This window comes from Vipera berus (assembly GCF_964194415.1).
Source record: "Vipera berus genome assembly, chromosome: 2".
Taxonomy (NCBI): domain Eukaryota; kingdom Metazoa; phylum Chordata; class Lepidosauria; order Squamata; family Viperidae; genus Vipera; species Vipera berus.
This window is the reverse complement of record NC_138203.1, coordinates 153,847,039-153,864,910: the sequence shown is the minus strand read 5'-3', so window position 1 is coordinate 153,864,910 and position 17,872 is coordinate 153,847,039. Positions and strand designations below refer to the sequence as shown.

The 17,872-nt window shown below is 42.5% G+C and overlaps 1 protein-coding gene across 1 annotated transcript in view; it reads right to left on the bottom strand.

Annotated features, from left to right (window-relative positions):
* CEP95 (centrosomal protein 95) overlaps positions 1-4,719 on the bottom strand; it is a 41,475-nt gene extending 36,756 nt beyond the window's left edge. Inside the window, exons 1-3 of the mRNA XM_081317647.1 lie at positions 4,616-4,719; positions 1,472-1,600; positions 325-432 (exon numbers count right to left, since the gene is read on the bottom strand). Coding sequence (XP_081173773.1) covers positions 325-432; positions 1,472-1,600; positions 4,616-4,637 — 259 coding nt within the window. The 5' untranslated portion in view covers positions 4,638-4,719. The remainder of the gene's footprint in view (positions 1-324; positions 433-1,471; positions 1,601-4,615) is intronic.
* Positions 4,720-17,872: the final 13,153 nt, after the last annotated feature.

Sequence of the window (17,872 nt, the reverse complement as noted above, 5' to 3'; positions counted from 1 at the left end):
AGATTGCAAACTGTATTTTATTTCCCTGATTTTACTAGAACAATTTGTGAGCAGGTGATTTGAAGCAGACTGCTTAGCAGTTGTCGCAGTTATCTTTAGAGGAATTTACTTGTAAACAAAACAAAAATAAAATGTCATAAAACATATCTAAGAATCTCCATACTGCTAATTTGGATAAAGAAGCATCTAACTTGAAATAATTTTTATTGGCCCAAAGTATGATCAAATGTAGATTAATTTATGACAAATGCCTATTTTTAACCATTTGGTATCACAAAAGTATGGTACATTTTTGCAACATTGTTTTTTTTTAGTTATACTCACCAGTTATATGTGATAAGCTGATCTGCAAGTAGTCCAGTGCCAAAGAATCTATCACCGCCTGCACATTATGAATGTTGTCTTCTTGGCAAGTAGGAACAGCTATGAAATCTGTTAACAACTTTGTCACATTACTACTGTGCATTACAATATACTAAAAAGTCAAATAAATGAACTTTATCTTACGGTAATTAAATCTTTTGAGAGCAAGTACAATTTCCCCCCCACATAAGTTGGCTTGTAGAAATGTATATCATTTTGAAGTGAACAATGAATTATTGCAGGGAATATAAAAAATACTCCAACATGGTATTTCTCAAGTCACCATTGGAACATTTTAAAAAGGCCTAAAAATTCTCTTCTCACCCCTCTGGATAGTCATAGCCCCAAGTGCTCCCACCACCGCTGAGATCCCTTACATTTACTCTCTCTTCCTCTCCATCTCTCTCTCTGTCTCTCTCACACACATCTCTCACATATACTGTATGAGAGACAAAAGATAGCTTATCCACATTATCCACAAATTCAGAATTAAGCTTTGCTACCTTCGCTGAGGATCTACCGGTACTTGTAGATGACCAGTCTGAGCCCGAGGGTGGGGTCTAGAGTCCCTATGCCCCTGAAAGAGACTTAGGTCCATCCCACCCCCCTCTTGAAGTCCATTGACAATTTGCCTTGAATATTAGTAGATAGGATTCTTGGACATAGGGTGCATGGGACAAACTCAGTGTTTTCTGGACTCTTATCTTGGCTCCTGGCTTCTTGTGTCTGACATCTATTTCACCGAGGCTTTAGTTCACAGTATAGATTATTATGATTTATAATTTATCATGCCCCGAGTGTGACTCTGAAAATTCCAGATACAGAAGACAGAAAGGGGGAAAGTATTTGGGAGAGCAACCAGGACAGGCAGACAAAATAAATATTAAAGCCTAAACTGAGATTCATTGTCTATTTAAGGGTTTTTATACTTCTGTTTTCCAGATTCAGAATACTTTTTCTTTAAATGCAGGTGCAGTGAGGAAAGGTAAGTTTAAAAAATTAAATTAATAAACCCTCTTATCTAGAAATTTATGCCCAAAGCGTTTCAAATGTAAATATGGAGCTGTTACCTTGCTGTAAGGATAATGCAAGATACATGTATTCTTACCAGGGACTTTTTCTCCTACTATCGACTCATAAAGATGAACAAACACTTCAGCTCCACAGTCAGAGAGGCTATTAACATGCAGATGTATGTTACATTTTGTCAGAAGATCATTGGCAACATTGACCCAATCTGTTTTAAAATTACAAGAGAATATGAAATGTTATGATTTTAGGGAAAAAGAAGATGCATTAGCATAAGCCGGGATTCAGACCTCTTTACCAAGCATCCCAATAAGGTATTTTTTTATGCTTTTACTAGGATTAAAAACAGAACTCAGCTACTTGAATCCAAATGTTGTAGCCAAAATCTAGTAAATCACTCTAATTCCCACAAAATGAAATTATGATTGTAGGGATAATATTTAGTTTAGTAAAATTGAAATTTCTTCTCCTCTTAATTTCTATTGACTTTTTTATTTACATCCTGGAGATTACTAGCAAAACCCGAGTAACCTGAGAACTAAGTATTGTGTTTGATACTCATTGGAAATAATTGATTTTTTTTCACCATTTTACCCAAATTTCTTTGAATTTAAACTATTTGAACAGGAAAAAATACAATTTAATTCTTCCATCTATTTTATTAAAAACAACAACGTAGGTGTCCAGACGTTACTGAACTACACCATCTCACAAAGCTTTACATCATGACTTTTGTTTTATCAATGTATAAAATACAAAGAAAAAGAAAAACTGGTGTGTCTTCAGTTGGTCATCTTTTCACCGGAAGTCCCATGTCACAATGCAATAGTGCCAAACGAAGAAGCAAAGGCAAACTATAAGGATTACAAATGTGGTTTTTCAAAGCCAGCAGTTCTCCACAATGAAATCCCAATAGACTCTTAGCAACCACATACTTCTTAACTTGGTCCTTCAAATACAAATCTACCCAGGAGTACTGTAATTCCAATGAAAATCAACAAGACCTATTTCAAATATAAATATAAATTTACTGGGTAGGGTATTCTAAAGCCAGAGCATAATTTATGGCAGTCATGTCCCTTTTGGGTAGCCTCCAGAACCTCTCAACACAACTACAAAAATTAGAAATGGAGTTGTTTTCCGGCCCACTGCTTGGCCTGCCACTCACACAAGTGGAGCTGTGCACAGCCGGGTTCCAAATAGGCCTCGTTCTGGGTAGTGGACCATGGCCCAAGGGTTGGGGATTCCTGAACTAGACATCCCATGATCACTTGAATCATCATTTCAGAAACATTCACCAGATTCCTCAATGCTTTCAACAATGGCAGAGCTTCTAATGCACTGGAAAAGTTCTTAAATAGTTCTTAAAAATTCAGAGACATGAAGAACTTCTAACACACTGTCATCATTGGAAAAGCTGGGATACATTCAGAGAGTAGCCCAGGTTGAAGGTATAACACAGTCAAACATCGAGAATTGACCACAGAAAATGTTTTGTATTGTTATAAAATGCTCTATTATAATTTCTATGTCATATTTTATAAAAATTTAATCACATGGGAGTCGTGGGTCCAAGATTTTGGATTCTGTAAGTTAACCCATTTGAGGTACCTTCGTTCAAAACGTATTGCCCTTTGATGCACTGTTTACCCAGTTAAAGGTTACAGGAAGGAGTGTTTTAGTATTAAATAGAACTGCTCAATGCTCTTCACTCTCAAAAACAAGATAAAAAAACTCATGTGACAAATATCCTACCCTGCCCAATCCATTATAACTCCTTTCTTTAAAAAAAGGTACACATGTACACATGGTCACCAGTTCAAAGTTGTTCACTGTAGAACAGTAGGGATTGCAGCCTGCATTTTACCTAGAACAAATAGGAAAAATAACCCACTATTTTTTCTCATACTTATCTAGAATAAAACAATTTTATTTAATGGAACCCAAATCTGGGTACAGGACTATTGTGTGACATACTTAACATTCCATAGGATTTCATAATACTCAAAGGCTTCAAATAGGCTGTTGCAGTAATCAGAACTACAGGTTGACCTCAATTTACAACAGTTCATTAAGTTACAACAGCACTGAAAAATGGGACTTATTACTGTTTTTCAGAGTTACAACATTTCCAGCATCCTCATGATTATGTGATCAAAATTCAGATGCTTGGCAACTGACTCATATTTATGACAATTGCAGTGTCCTGGGATCATGTGATCACCTTTTACCACCTTCTGACAAGCAAAGTCAATGGGGAAGCCAGATTCACTTAATAACTGGGTTACTAACTCTTCAACTGCAGTGGTTCACTTAACAATTGTGGTAAGAAAGGTCATAAAACGGGGAAAAACTCACAACAGAAATGTTGGGCTCAATTGTGGTCGTAAGTTGAGGACTATCTGTATGTCATAAGACAGGAGTACAGAATAATGGTCCTCCAACTGTTTTTTTAAAAAGAATACAACACACTAACCCACCTCTAGCCTATTATATTGTAGGTGGTTTTAATTTGGCTCAGATTATTCTGCATATTATGCAAATATAACCATTATACTTAGATTAACTAGGTTAATGGGTAAGCATGCCATCTGAGCACAATCAGTGTCAATTTTAGATAACTTACCAAACATACAACTCACCAAACATTTTTAAATAGGGAAATCTATTTCAGAATATTAACAATTCTTCCTGCTTTATGCAAACATTTGACTTATTTACATAATTACTACTCTTCACTTCAGTCAACAGTATAATCCGTTTCACCACAACCTAACTACAGCCTTTGCTTCCTCTCCTCCGTTTTCAAAGTTACTACCTTGCAGATTAACTAACCTTGCATGCCAGAGAATCTTGCTCTCCCATTACTGCCCGAGAAAAGAGAGAACGACTACTAAAACAGTTATGTTTATCCTTTAGGATAAATATCTTCTTAAACTACACTGTTCTTTAAGAAAGCAACTTGCTCAAGTCTTGATGTATGCGGATCTTATGACACGCGTAGGTTTTTCTCATCTGGAGCTGTAACAGACCACTAACACGATTCTCGTACAAGTTCTTGAGGAACTGCATTTTTTAAAAAAGGCTGTTTTTACTGAGCAGCACCGTCCACTTGTGTAAGGAGGATGACAACAGGAAGGCATAAAAAAAACCCATCAAATCTCTCGTTTTGGGGAGACCGATTCCCACTTTCACTTGGGGAGCCTTCCCCAATCCCACCCACCTCTTTCCGCAGCAGCAGCCATTCCGCCACCCTTCAGGCAAAAACCGCGCCAGCAGCCAAAACGCAGGACGCCAAAGCTTCGGCGATTTAAATCCTGGACCGCTCTCCGGATGATTGGTCAGCTAGAAGCGGAAAAGGCGGGACTTCCTCTTGGCCTTACTGCCTCGCCTAGTTCCGGATGAGCTAATACCTGTTCAGTTACGCTTATTGTTTATTTTCCGCCAAGGTCGGTTTCTACGGCAACGAAGGAGGGGGATTATTAGGTTTTATTTTTGTTTAAAAAAAAACAAACCAAGTTCCCAGAGGGAAAAACAGAGGCCGCGCGCGCAACGTAAAGCCTCGAGCGGGAACAGGGCGCCGCTGCCCGCCTTACGTTTAGGCTATTTGTCGCGAGCATTGGCACGCTTGTCTTCCTCCCCTCGCAACAATCTTGAGAGTTACGGTGGACTGAGATGCTTGCCCAGGGCCAGTCGCAGAGTTGTGGGAACCTCAGTAGGGCTGAGTGATATCTAGCTTCTGCACGGCTTTGAAACCGGTTGGCATCCAGGGGCAAAATGTAAAGCGCGCACACACACTTTCCTGAGCTTAAGATCTTCTGGTCAATACCGTGACGAAAGCACCTGGAGAAGCTCTCTTTTCCGACAATTAACCTCCTTGCCCCTAAGAAAGAAGAATACGTGTAACTCAGGATCGAAATGAGGGGTCATTGGTGCTCTGAGCTTGCTTGTTTTCTTGCAGACGTTTCATTACCCAAAGTAGGTAACATCATCACGATGTTATCTAGTTTGGGTAATGAAACGTCTGCAAGAGAACAAGCAATCTCAGAGAGCACCAAGGACCTCTCCGTGCCCGTTTGAATGTTGAGACAAGAAAAGGGAGGCCTAGGGAAGGCAGTCATCCAATAAACACCAGGTCAAAAATCCACAAGTTTGTATCTGAGGTGGAGAATGTTGGAGGTGGGCTGTTTGAACTTTCAGTTTATTCCTGGAACTTTATTCCTCTTGCCTGAGGAGAAGTTGCAGTGCCAAGACTTTCATTTGGAGCACGAAGCTGAAGGGGTGATTTATTTGATTCTTTTTCTTATTCGCCTGATTCTTCAAGACAGCTGGAGCAGGAGAGCTGGCATACCTGAAGAACCTAAAGTATAATATTGATGAAACCTATATACCAATCAACCACCACCCACACCTATCCCCTCACAAGACCCAAGATCTTCACCTGATGTGACCCACACCTGACCCCTCACTAGACCCTCACCTGACACGACCCTCCTATCACAAGATCTACTGACCACATGAAGCCCTTATAAACAGAAGAACATCAACACTGACTCCCTAAATTTTGCTGAAGATGTTAGCCTAGTAAACCAACCTACAAGCTCGGACAATGAACCTCCACTCTCACCAATCAATCAGAATAGAGCTGAAAGGGACTTTGGAGGTCTTCTAGTCCAACACATTGCTCAAGTGGGAGATCCTATACCACTTCAGACAGGTAGTTGTCCAGGTTTTTTTTTAAAAAAAAAACACCTAGTAATGAAGCACCTACAAATCCTGAAGGCAAACTGTTCCACTGGTAAATTAACAATTGTTAATTGTTGGTTAATTGTGCAGAGGGCCATGATCATAGCCATAAATGGTACCATTCCTGGCTACACTCCATGTCAAAGGAAATCCATGTATGTCTGTGCACACAAAATGCCAACAGGTTTTGTTTTGGAAATGATGACAAACTTGGAAAAAAACATTCTGGAGCAATCTCGAAATGATTTTATGGGATGAGTTGGGCAAAATTGGTGTAGGTGCTGCCCTTCTCCCTCCCCAACTGCTCCAGCACCTGCCTTCATCTGCCTTATGCTCAGTTGCTACTGAGGTCCCACTTTGCTCCAATCTTCTGGATGCCTTTCCTCCCTCTCTTAGCCTTTGCTAGCCAGATACCTGGTTCTGATTTGCACGGTCCCAGAAGCAAGGAATAGGATTTTCATGCAACATATCCCATCAACCTGCCTTCTTCATGCATTTTTCTTTTGCTCTGGTACCCCAGTCCTTTTACTGGTTTTCTTGTTTTATTCCTGATATTTATCCCATCAACAAGAAAATGTTGATGAATTTCAGAAAGAAATTCTTTTTATGTTAAAATCAATACAAGATACAATTGCCTTAGCTCATGATGAGACTAAAAATAACACAAAGGAGATAAAAGAACAATTCTTTAATCTAAATCTACAAACTCAGAAAATGACTACAAAAAAGGAACTAGCAACCCAGAAAATAGAAGGAAAATCAGAGGAAACAGATCCAAAGATGGGAGGACCTAAAAAAAGGAACTAACAGACAGACTCAGACAAACAAAGAATTAGAAGACGTAGCAATAATATTGGAAATGGAAAAGATATTTTACCTGTCAAGATCTCAGAACACACTTAATAAGAAAGAAGAGCTGATTGAATGTAAAATAGAGCTGTAGTTAGGAGAATTGTGGGAAACTGGAGAAGGAGGGAGGCTGTTTAATGAATATCAATGGGCTGAGCATCCTTCCAAAAATACTTTAATCAGATTGTCTTTCTTATTCCAAACAATATACACAAAAATAGAGGAAGAATTACTTGATGATTCAAAAGCATTGACTTGGAAAGTTAGTTGGCAAAGGAAGAAAGCTAGAGTAAGACTGAAGAAAATAGAGGTTTTGACGCATTAGATGGGATATTATACTATTAATCAGATGTTTGAACATGCCTGAGAATAGATAATTGTTAGAAATAGAAGTATTATTATAACTAGAAAGATAGGATTTATAACTAGAATATTATATTTTGGTATGAGAAGGGAAATATGAAAATGCTAAGAGCGTTTGAATAAGGGAATCTTTTGGTTACCCAAATATAACTTCTTATGAGAAATTATAAGCGATAGAGACATTTTGAACACTGATGGGAAATTAAAATTTTTTAAAAAGCAGGAAAAACAGGTTATTAATTGAATAAATGGATATTAAGTGCAAATGCAATTAAGATATATTTTGGTTTGAAAAGATATTTTAAACTGACATTATTGATATTATTAGGAAAATATAACAAAGATGTTGATATTCAATTGTATATGTATTAACAACAATAAGAATTGTATTTGCCTAATGTGGGAAAATGTGTACTACCGGAAGAAGAGAGGAAGCATTGGATGATGTAATATTGGGCCTAGATTGAAGAAGTTAATATGTACCACTGAATTACTAATGGAACCAGGACAACACATTGTTTATTAAGTACTTATGATTCTAAAACTAGAAAATTAATAAAATATTTAAAAGAAAAAAAAGAAGTTGAAACAGAGGAAATGGATTTAGAGATGGAAGAGATCAAAGAAGGGAAATACAAATGACTATATACAAACAAAATACTACAAGATTTGGCTATATAACAACAAAAACGCAAAAGACCTTTTACCCCTCAGGTCTGCAAAATATATCTGATGGCAAGGAAAAAGATTTTTTAAAAGGGAATATAAAGCTGTTAGGGGAAATGTCACACCTTGGGAGATAGGGATTGAAAACAGAAATGGAGGGAGAAAGGAACTGGGAGTTGTTTAAGGAATATAAATGAGCAAAATCCACCCCCCAAAATACCCTACCTAAATTGTCTTCCTCGTGCCAAGCAATTTTTACAAAAATAGAAAATTCTTGAGCGATCTAATTGCTCTGGCTTGGAAAGTGACTTGGCAAAGAAAGAAAGCGAGAGTCAGATTTAAAAAACAGAAGATTTGACCTTTTAGAGGGGGTATTATATGTTTAAATACTTCTTTGAATAAGATTAAAAGAACAGAAGACCCTTAGATATAATTAGACCTTTATAATGCAAGATATGATTTAGAATTACGATAGCTTTTTCTTTTTTCTTTATATGGGAAATATGAAGATAGGAGGAGGATTGATTTGAATAAAACTTTCAGCTATATAAATGCAATTAATATTGAGAAAATCATAACTGATAAAGACATTTCAAATACTGATGGGAAATCAAACTTTAACAAGAACTCAGAAAACAGCATATTGATTAATGAATTGACATTATTGATTTATGATATTATTTGTATGGTATTAGTAAAATATAATGAAGATGCTTATATCTAACGCTGTATACATTACCAAAAATTGTAATGAAGGGAAAATGGAAAAAAATGAGAAGAAAGGAGGATCAGGGAAAAAATACTGGATTGTGTAGTATTGAACAGATTTATATTGAAGAGGTTAATGTAAAATATCTGAACCCAGACAACATGTTATTTACTGAGCACTAAAGACTGTAATTTTAAAAAAGTAATAAAACTTTTATAAAAAAAAATCAACTTTCAGGTGATCGAAGCAGTCCAGGTTGTAGCATTACTAAAATTTGTTTGGCTCAAAGCTTACTGTATGTTCAATTATGCTATATCTTTATATTAGTGAAAATACAATTAAGTAGAAATGAATAATACCATAGTGTATGAATAATCCAAAACATCTGTGTGATACACCAAACTATGCACATACTAATCTAGAAAAGTGACTTTGATGTGGTGAGATTGTATCTTGTCCAGCCAAGAGTCTTTTAATTAATACAGCACAGTAACCGCAGCACAAGAAAGTTATTGTATTAATGAAAAGTACACATGAAAAAATAGTAGGGCATTATAGCCACTAAACATCTTTGGGCCATCCCCAAATCATCCAGTTTGACAAACAACCTGAATATGACATTTTCTGTACACATAGTATCTCTATATACAGCAAAAGGCTATTTTAATGAATATAAATATAAAATAATAAACATCAAAATATTTTGTATATTTATTATTGAATTCATGCTACAAGTTTTCATTTTTTCTAACATCCAGATGACTTACCACATAAAAATATGAAGTATACAATAAATCAAAAAATACACCTAAAACTAAAACCAAAATTAAGTTAGTGATTAAAATAACATTTGGCAAAAGTTGGTGTTTTACCAACTTCTTATATATTTGGATAATGAGTTCCAATCTACCAGCTTAGGGTGCACCTGGAAGCCATATAAGAGAAAACCCTTTCTGAAGCCCCTGATAATTAATTTACTGATAGTAGGGGTCTTTAGACAAGCCTTTCCTGATCTAAATATCTGGGTTGGTCCACAGAGGTTATCAGGGCATAAATAAGTGACACCTTTAAGGTCAAAAGCAGCATCTTAAATAAAGGGTAGGCTATTTATTTCTTCTTCCTCAAAACAACATATATACAGGTAATCCTTGACTTACAAAAGTGACCATTTGAAGTTACAACAGGACTTATAATAATAATAAAGTTGGAAGGTACCTTGGAGGTCATCTAGTCCAACCCCCTGCTCAGGCAGGAAACCCTATACCAGTGATGGCGAACCTGACCGAGTGCCCAAACCACAACCCAAAACCCACTTATTTATCGCAAAGTGCCAGGGCCGCATCAGCACTGTGGTGTCATCGGGGGGGCATGGGGGTGTGACCCACTGGGTGGGTATGGCTGCAGTTGTCATGGCAGACTGGGTGGGCGTGGCTGGGGTGGGCATGCCTACCTCAATGTTGCTCAATGGGGGGACGCCTGTTGGGGCCGGGCAGGGTTGGGGGAGATCCAGGGGGTCTCTGGCGGGTGGGGCAGTGGGCAGGAGGACCAGCATAGATGGGAGGAGGCAGGCAATCCTAGCTGGGACTGGGGGCCACGGCGCCGATGGAGATCTGGCTTTACCTGCTCGGGGTAGCCTTTGGCTTACTGGGGGTGGGCGTGCTCTACCACCTCTAATCGAGCTTGCTAGCTTGCCACTTTGCCTCCTTTGTGCTGGGTGGGGTTGCCGCTTTGGGCAACGGCGGCGGCCTAATGGACCTGCACAAGCTGCTGGCAGCGGCGGCGAGTGTGCCCACAGAGAGGGCTCTGAGTGCTGCCTCTGGGACATGTGCCATAGGTTCGCCACCACTGCCCTATACCATTTCAGACAAATAGCTGTCCAGTCTCTTCTTAAAAACTTCCAGTGTTGGAGCATTCACAGCTTCTGGAGGCAGGTTGTTCCACTGGTTAATTGTTCTAACTGTCAGGAAGTTTCTCCTTAGTTCTAGGTTGCTTCTCTCCTTGACTAGTTTCCATCCGTTGCTTCTTGTCCTGCCTTCGGGCGCTTTGGAGAATAGCTTGACTCCCTCTTCTTTGTGGCAGCCCCTGAGATATTGGAAGACTGCTAACAGCACTGAAGAAAAGTGACTTATAACTGTTTTTAATACTTACAACAATTGCAGCATGCCTGTGGTCATGTGATCAAAATTAAAACACGTGGCAACTGACTCACGATGGGTGCAGTGTCCCGGAGTCATGTGAACTTTTGTGATTTTCTGACAAGCAAAGTCAATGGAGAAGCTAGATTCATTTAACAACTGTGCTACTAACTTAACAACTGGAATGATTCACTTAACAACTATAGTAAGAAAGGTCGTAAAATAGGGCAAAATTCAGTCAACTGTCTCACTTAGCAACAGAAATTTGGGGCTCAGTTGTGGTAAGTTGAGGACTACCTGTATTTTGCTTCTTGTACGGTAGGTGTTGAAAGTCCCATTGGAATCATTGACAAAAGCACAAAACTCCTATGGGCAATACTAATTGCTGCTTTTTTGTGGCTTATACTTGCTACTGCTGTGTTTGTTCAGACTAACTGTTGTTTTCAATCCTTGTTTTTCCTGCACAAAGTTGACAATTTTGTGTTAATATCACCTTATTTCTGATTGTCTTTTTCCTGATTTGTCACTTGGGAGCAGAACAGTATGCTACGATTGTTTTAATTCCATTGGTGTGATGTTGCTTAGCACTAGAGCTCTCTGAAACTCTGTAGTAATGAATATTCTGTCACTATGATGGGACTGTAATTCATTCCTTAAGGGGAGCTATATGCTATTTTTTCATTCTTTTGGTTAGGTTTATTTAGCATCTACTGTGCTGTTCCAGATTTAGAATACCATGTCTCCTTGTTTTATGTTCAATCATCAATACAAATATTGCTACTTTTTTCTTTCTTAGTTGTATTAAGTTTTCCTAAACAATATACTGTATTAGACAAACATTTTCTTGTGTCAATATATTGCTATTCTTGCGCTATTATTTTATTGCTGATGTTAGCAACTAAAATATGTTAAGCAGAATATGCAGTATATTATTAATGATCTGACTCTTTAACCATGCAATATTACAGCAATGTAATTAAATTCCTTTGTATTAAATATACATATTATTGGCCTGTTGGACTGGGCATTCAAAAGGGCTGCAGTACTAATTTTATTATGAGGCAGAAAGCTCTTGTGTTTTTTTAATAAATGTTCATGGCAGTCACATATTTAGTATACTCTAGCTTCCAAGCTAAAACACAGTGAAAGGAAAAGCAATCTGTTGACATTCCACCTATCATATTGCTGAATTACTGAACTCCCTCTGTTATGTATAGGGGATGTTTCCGCAGTAGTGAGCCACTGAAACCACCAGGTGGCATGGTACCCTGTCTGGATTGGCAGGGTAGTCCTTGGCGGGAAATCCAGATAAGGGGATTGGTCCCAGGTATACCTGGCTAGGTATATAAGTGGGGCTAATAGCCCTTTGTCTCCAGTCATGTGTTAACTTCAATAAAGGTCTATTATGCTGAGCCCTGTTGTCCGAAGTCGTCCATGTGGTCCAGAACCCACTACATAATAGTGGCGACGAGGGTGGGATGCTGATTCATGCAGATCTGAAGTCACTTGGAAAGGAGGAAAGGCAAATCCTTACCGAGAAACCTTCCAAGCGAAGTATGGACACGCCAGCGAATTCCGTTTTAACATCGACGAACCCGAGCGGTGGGAAGCGCACCTGGGATGGATCGAAGGGTTCCTGCTGATCAACAAGATCATGGAAGACCGGATGAAAGCAGCAGCCCTGCTGTGCCTCAGTGGCCAGGATGTATATGATGTGGCCATCGGATTGTGCGCACCGACACCCGTCACATCCGTTCCGTATGATGAACTCACGGATAAGCTAGCAGAACATTTCATGCCTTCCAGGGCTTCAATTTTTTGGCGTTTCCAATTTTCCCAGTGCATCCAGCTCCCGGGCAAGACAACATCACACTACGTTGTGGCTCTGAGACAGGCTGCCCATTTGTGTAAGTTCCCTGATCTCGAAGATAGAATTCGAGACCAGGTGGTGTTCCGGCTTAGAGACTATCAGTGCCTACAAAAAATCCTCACAAAACCGCTGATGAATCTGCGAGAAGTCCTAGACGAGGTAATGGCTGACGAGGCAGCCAATGGCGCCGTCAAGCCCACACACCGTCCTGGCAGCAGCCCAGGAGGGACAATACATCATGAATGTGCCACGAACAGCGGATACGGAGAAACGGACGGAGAGGCAGAGATAGATGTGGTCCAGCAAAGGCCCGGGAAACAGCCAACGTGGCGGGACAACAATGGAAGCCATTGGAAATAGACATTGGTCAGCAAAAGCACCGCTTGCAGCTGCAGCTGCAGAGATCAAAGAGCAACCAACTACGCCAGCCAAAAATGTGCCAGCTGCGGAGGAAACCATCTGAGAGTGACCTGCAGATTCAGAGCTGCGAAATGTCGCTCCTGCGGCAAGATGGGGCACATCGCGGCTGTCTGCCAGAACCGCAATCGGGACAGCCTGAATGAATTACAAGCCATGGCGTCAGCACTCGAAGGTACTGGGTCCCCGCAGCGCATATCTCCAAAATCTGGGGGGAGCAGGCGGACTGGGTCCCCGCAGCGCATATCACCGAAATCTGGGGGGAGCAGGCGGACCGTGTCTCATACGGAGATACACCAGTTGCTCAAGCCTAAAATTACGATACAGGTCCATCTGCAAGGGGTACCTTGCATGATGGAGCTTGACTCTGGTTCTGCAGTCTCAATAATTTCATATGAGACATTTAAAGGAATTTGCGACCGGAGCAAGCGGAGAATCCCTTTAAAACCCACCACATTGTTGCTGTCTGACTTTCAGCATTCCCCCATTAAAATCAGGGGAAAGGCCACCATGATAGTGGGGTTCAAGGATTTCCAGGGTCTTTTGGACATCCTGGTGACTGACGGGTGGAGGACCAGTTTAGTGGGGCTGGACTGGTTTGATGCCCTGGGCATTTGGTTGGGGGGAGTACATAACATCCAACCCAAAAGTCTCGAATCCATCTGCAAAACGTTTGCAGACGTATTCGATGACAAGCTGGGTAAATACACGCCCCCCCCATTAAATTTAAGCTAAACCCAGGGGTCTTACCTATTCGTATCAAGCCCCGGAGAGTCCCTTTCACTCTCAAGCAAAAGATTGAGAGTGAATTGGATAAGTTGGTAGAACAAGGGGTGTTAGAGCCCGTGGAAGGGGGAGAATGGGAGACCCCTATAGTGACCCCACTTAAGGCTAATGGGGAAGTAAGAATTTGTGCAGATTATAAGGCCACAGTAAACCGGGCCTTGAATCCGCATGCTTACCCGGTCCCGACGCTCCAGCATGTCCTCGCTGCAATACAGAGCAGCGCCATCTTTGCAAATCTCGATCTTGCGCAGGCATACCAACAGCTAACAGTTTCCAAGGAAACAGCTGATGCTCAGACAATAGTGACACATAGGGGAGCTTTCAGAGTTAACCGTTTGCAGTTTGGCATCTGTGTAGCTCCAGGGATTTTTCAAGAAGTGATGGAGAGGACGCTGAAAGGCATACCTGGTGTATGTCCTTATTTTGATGATGTACTTATTGCTGGAGAATCTGAAGAGATCTTGGCTGACAGGTTGCAGGCTGTTTTAAGCAGGTTTCGCTCTGCTGGGTTCAAACTTAAAAAAAGTAAGTGCAGTATTGGAGTGGCATCCAATGATTTTTTAGGGTTCAGGATTGATGCCTAAGGAATTCACCCTACTGATTCCAAGGTTAAAGCAATCAAATTGGCTCCAACCCCAAATAATAAGGCTGAATTGCAAGCTTTCCTGGGGTTACTTAATTTCTATCATGCATTTTTTCCCCACAAAGCAGCAATTGCAGAACCTTTACACAGATTATTAGATAAGAAAACCCCATGGAATTGGACCAAGGTCCATGAACAGATTTTTAGAAACCTCAAACAACTATTGTCCAGTGACTCAACCATCACACATTTTATAGAAAACAAGCCCATCTGCATCGCGTGTGATGCATCCCCTTATGGAGTGGGCGCTGTATTGAGTCACATAGAGGAAAACGGAGAGCAAAGGCCCATTGCATATTACTCCTGAACACTGTCAAAGGCAGAAAAGAATTATGCACAAATTGACAAGGAAGCCTTGGCAATTTTGACTGGAGTCAAGAAATTTCACGACTACCTGTATGGCAGGGAGTTCACCATTTTTACTGACCACAAACCATTATTTGGGTTGTTCACAACTGACAAACAAACACCACAAATTCTATCCCCAAGGATGCTAAGATGGTCCATATTCCTATCTGCATACACTTGCAAACTGGTCTACAAACCAGGCAGGGACATGGGCCACGCTGATGCATTAAGCAGATTACCACTAAGAATCACTGAACCTGACCCAGCACCTGCGGAGCAGATCCTATCCATCCAAGATCTACCGGATTGCCCCCTCCAGGCGAAGGACATTGCTGCTGGCACCACAGCAGACAAGGTACTGTGCAGGGTCCAAATGTGGGTAGTATCTGGGTGGCAGGAAAAGAACCCGGGTCCAGAGTTTCAGGCATATTTCGTGAGAAGGAATGAGTTGTCTTCTCACAAAGGATGCCTTTTGTGGGGTAGCAGAGTCATTATCCCAGAGAAGCTTCGTGAGAGGGTTTTGCAGTCGCTTCACGAGGATCACCCCGGCATAGTCAGGATGAAGGCACTAACTAGGAGTTACTTATGGTGGCCTGGTCTCGATAAGGCCATAGAGGAGCAAGTAGCGGGGTGCTACATATGTCAAAGGTCGAGGCCAGAACAGCCGCAGGCCCCCCCACACAAATGGGAAGCGACATACCCACCACATAATACCCTCCACCTATTTTTTTCCAGAACAACAACCCTGTAGAGCAGTCTGGGTTGGAATAGTGGGACTAAAAGCCCAGTGAGCTTTCATAATTGGGAATAGAATGGAATTTGTGTCTCCCATTCTAATTCACCCCTTGAACTATCCCACCTTACTGGCTGTCTTAATAGACATACTGGAAGAACTGTGGTAAGCAACTCCTCAGCCAATTGGAATATTTCATTACATCAGGTATGTCCAAAGTCCGGCCCACGGGCCATTTGCAGCCCGCGGGGCGGTTTAATACAGCCCTCAACAGCCCTCCCTGCTGTATGTAAATGCGGCCCTCCCACGGCCCTCCCTTCTGATTGAGGGCCGCCCCTTCGGGAGCTGCTCCCGCCTCCCCCGCCGAGGGGCCGCCCCAGGAAGCGCAGGCCGGCCCAGCTGCCACCCCCACCCCGCCAGCCAGGCTCCGGGGCTCCACGCGGCTTCCTCCGCCTCCTCCTCCTCCGCCAGGCCTGCTCGGGGCCCGGGACGCTCCTTCCCCTCACCCCGGGCTTGGCGTGGAGTCTGTGCCGGTGCAGCGAGGCTGATGGTGCACGCCTGGCCTGGCTGAGCGCGTGGCGGTTCGGCCAGGCAGGAAAAGGTGCAGGAAGCGGCCGCCGCCTGGTAACGGCGCCCGGTCTCACAACATGGAGGCGGCGAGCAAGCTGAGCGAAGCTCGGCCGGGGTGCCCGCTCTGCTCTGCCTGGCGCCAGCTCAGAGACTCCGCCCGCCAGGCCCTTCTCCCGCTCAGCCAGGCCAGGCGCGCACCGTCAGCCTCGCTACACCGCCTCCACGTTGTGAGCCCGGGTGCCGTTACCAGGCGGCGGTCGCTTCCCGCACCTTTTCCTGCCTGGTCGAACTGCCGCGCTCCTCCCCCCCCTGCCCCGGGCTTGGCGCAGTGTCTGTGCCGGTGCAGCGAGGCTGACGGTGCGCGCCTGGCCTGGCTGAGCGGGAGAAGGGCCTGGCGGGCGGAGTCTCTGAGCTGGCGCCAGGCAGAGCAGAGCGGGCACCCCGGCCGAGCTTTGCTCGGCAGCAGCGCAGCCCGGCCAGCCACTCCCTCGGCGCTCTTCTCTCACCGGACCGCGGCCGCCTCGCCCTGAGCGCGTGCTTGCTCGCCGCCTCCACGTTGTGAGCCCGGGTGCCGTTACCAGGCGGCGGCCGCTTCCCGCACCTTTTCCTGTCTGGCCGAACCGCCACGCTCCTCCCCCCGCCGCGGGCTTGGCGTCTGTGCCGGTGCAGCGAGGGCGCGCCTTCTTTGCCGCCGGAGCTGCCCCGGCTTCGAAGCCCTCTGGCTCCCCTGGGCGAAGGCGACGTCCAGGGAAGGGCGGGTGTGTCTGTGTGTGTGTGTGCACGTGCGCGCATTCTCTGTTTCACAGCCATTTTATGGGCTGGGATGTGGGGAGCTGGACAGGGGTAGGTAGGGCCCTGGCCTAGCAGAATTTGTGAAGTGGTGGAAGTGTGTGAGCTGTTACCAGAGAGTCTGACCTTGTCAAAGCAAATAACATTTGCCAACATTTGCCTGGCTCGTAACACTATAGCACGGAGAATTGAATTGAATCAGTTTCACCCTTCACATTAGTGCAGGTAAGTTTTTTTTAAAATTTATTTAAAATACATTGTGAAAACTCAGCTGTCAGTTGATCTTATGTTATAAAATGAAAAGTATGCCATTTGCAATTAACTTGGCATAAAATAATTCATTTGCATTTAATTGTAATTGTTCAAAGAATGTTCGGAAAAATGTTCGGCCCTCCAGCATGTTCACTTCATCCAATCTGGCCCTCTTTGAAAAAAGTTTGGACACCCCTGCATTACATTAAAGGCAGTAGCTAAATTATACAATCAGATACTTCTTTCTTTGCAAAACTCTTGTAGAATACATGAGGTTTTGTCAACACATGTCAATTGTATGGTTTTCCTGTAGTTTCATGCTTTGCCAAATGGATATTTTTTGCGGTGGAATGAAAACCAAGCACACTTTTCCTGCCAAAACAGAGATTAGACATGAAAGTTTTGCTAATTTGTAGGGAGGTGGCTATGCTTCCTGAACTCTGTTTCATATATAAACAGTTATAAATACTGTAATCCTGTGGTGCTACATGGAACTGATTGCACAATAAATGACCATATGGAGACTTCAACAAAGTCGAACGTTGGAGCAAAACTGGTGATAGAAACAACCACGTAGGAATTCAAGGGAGAACAAGGTCATTCA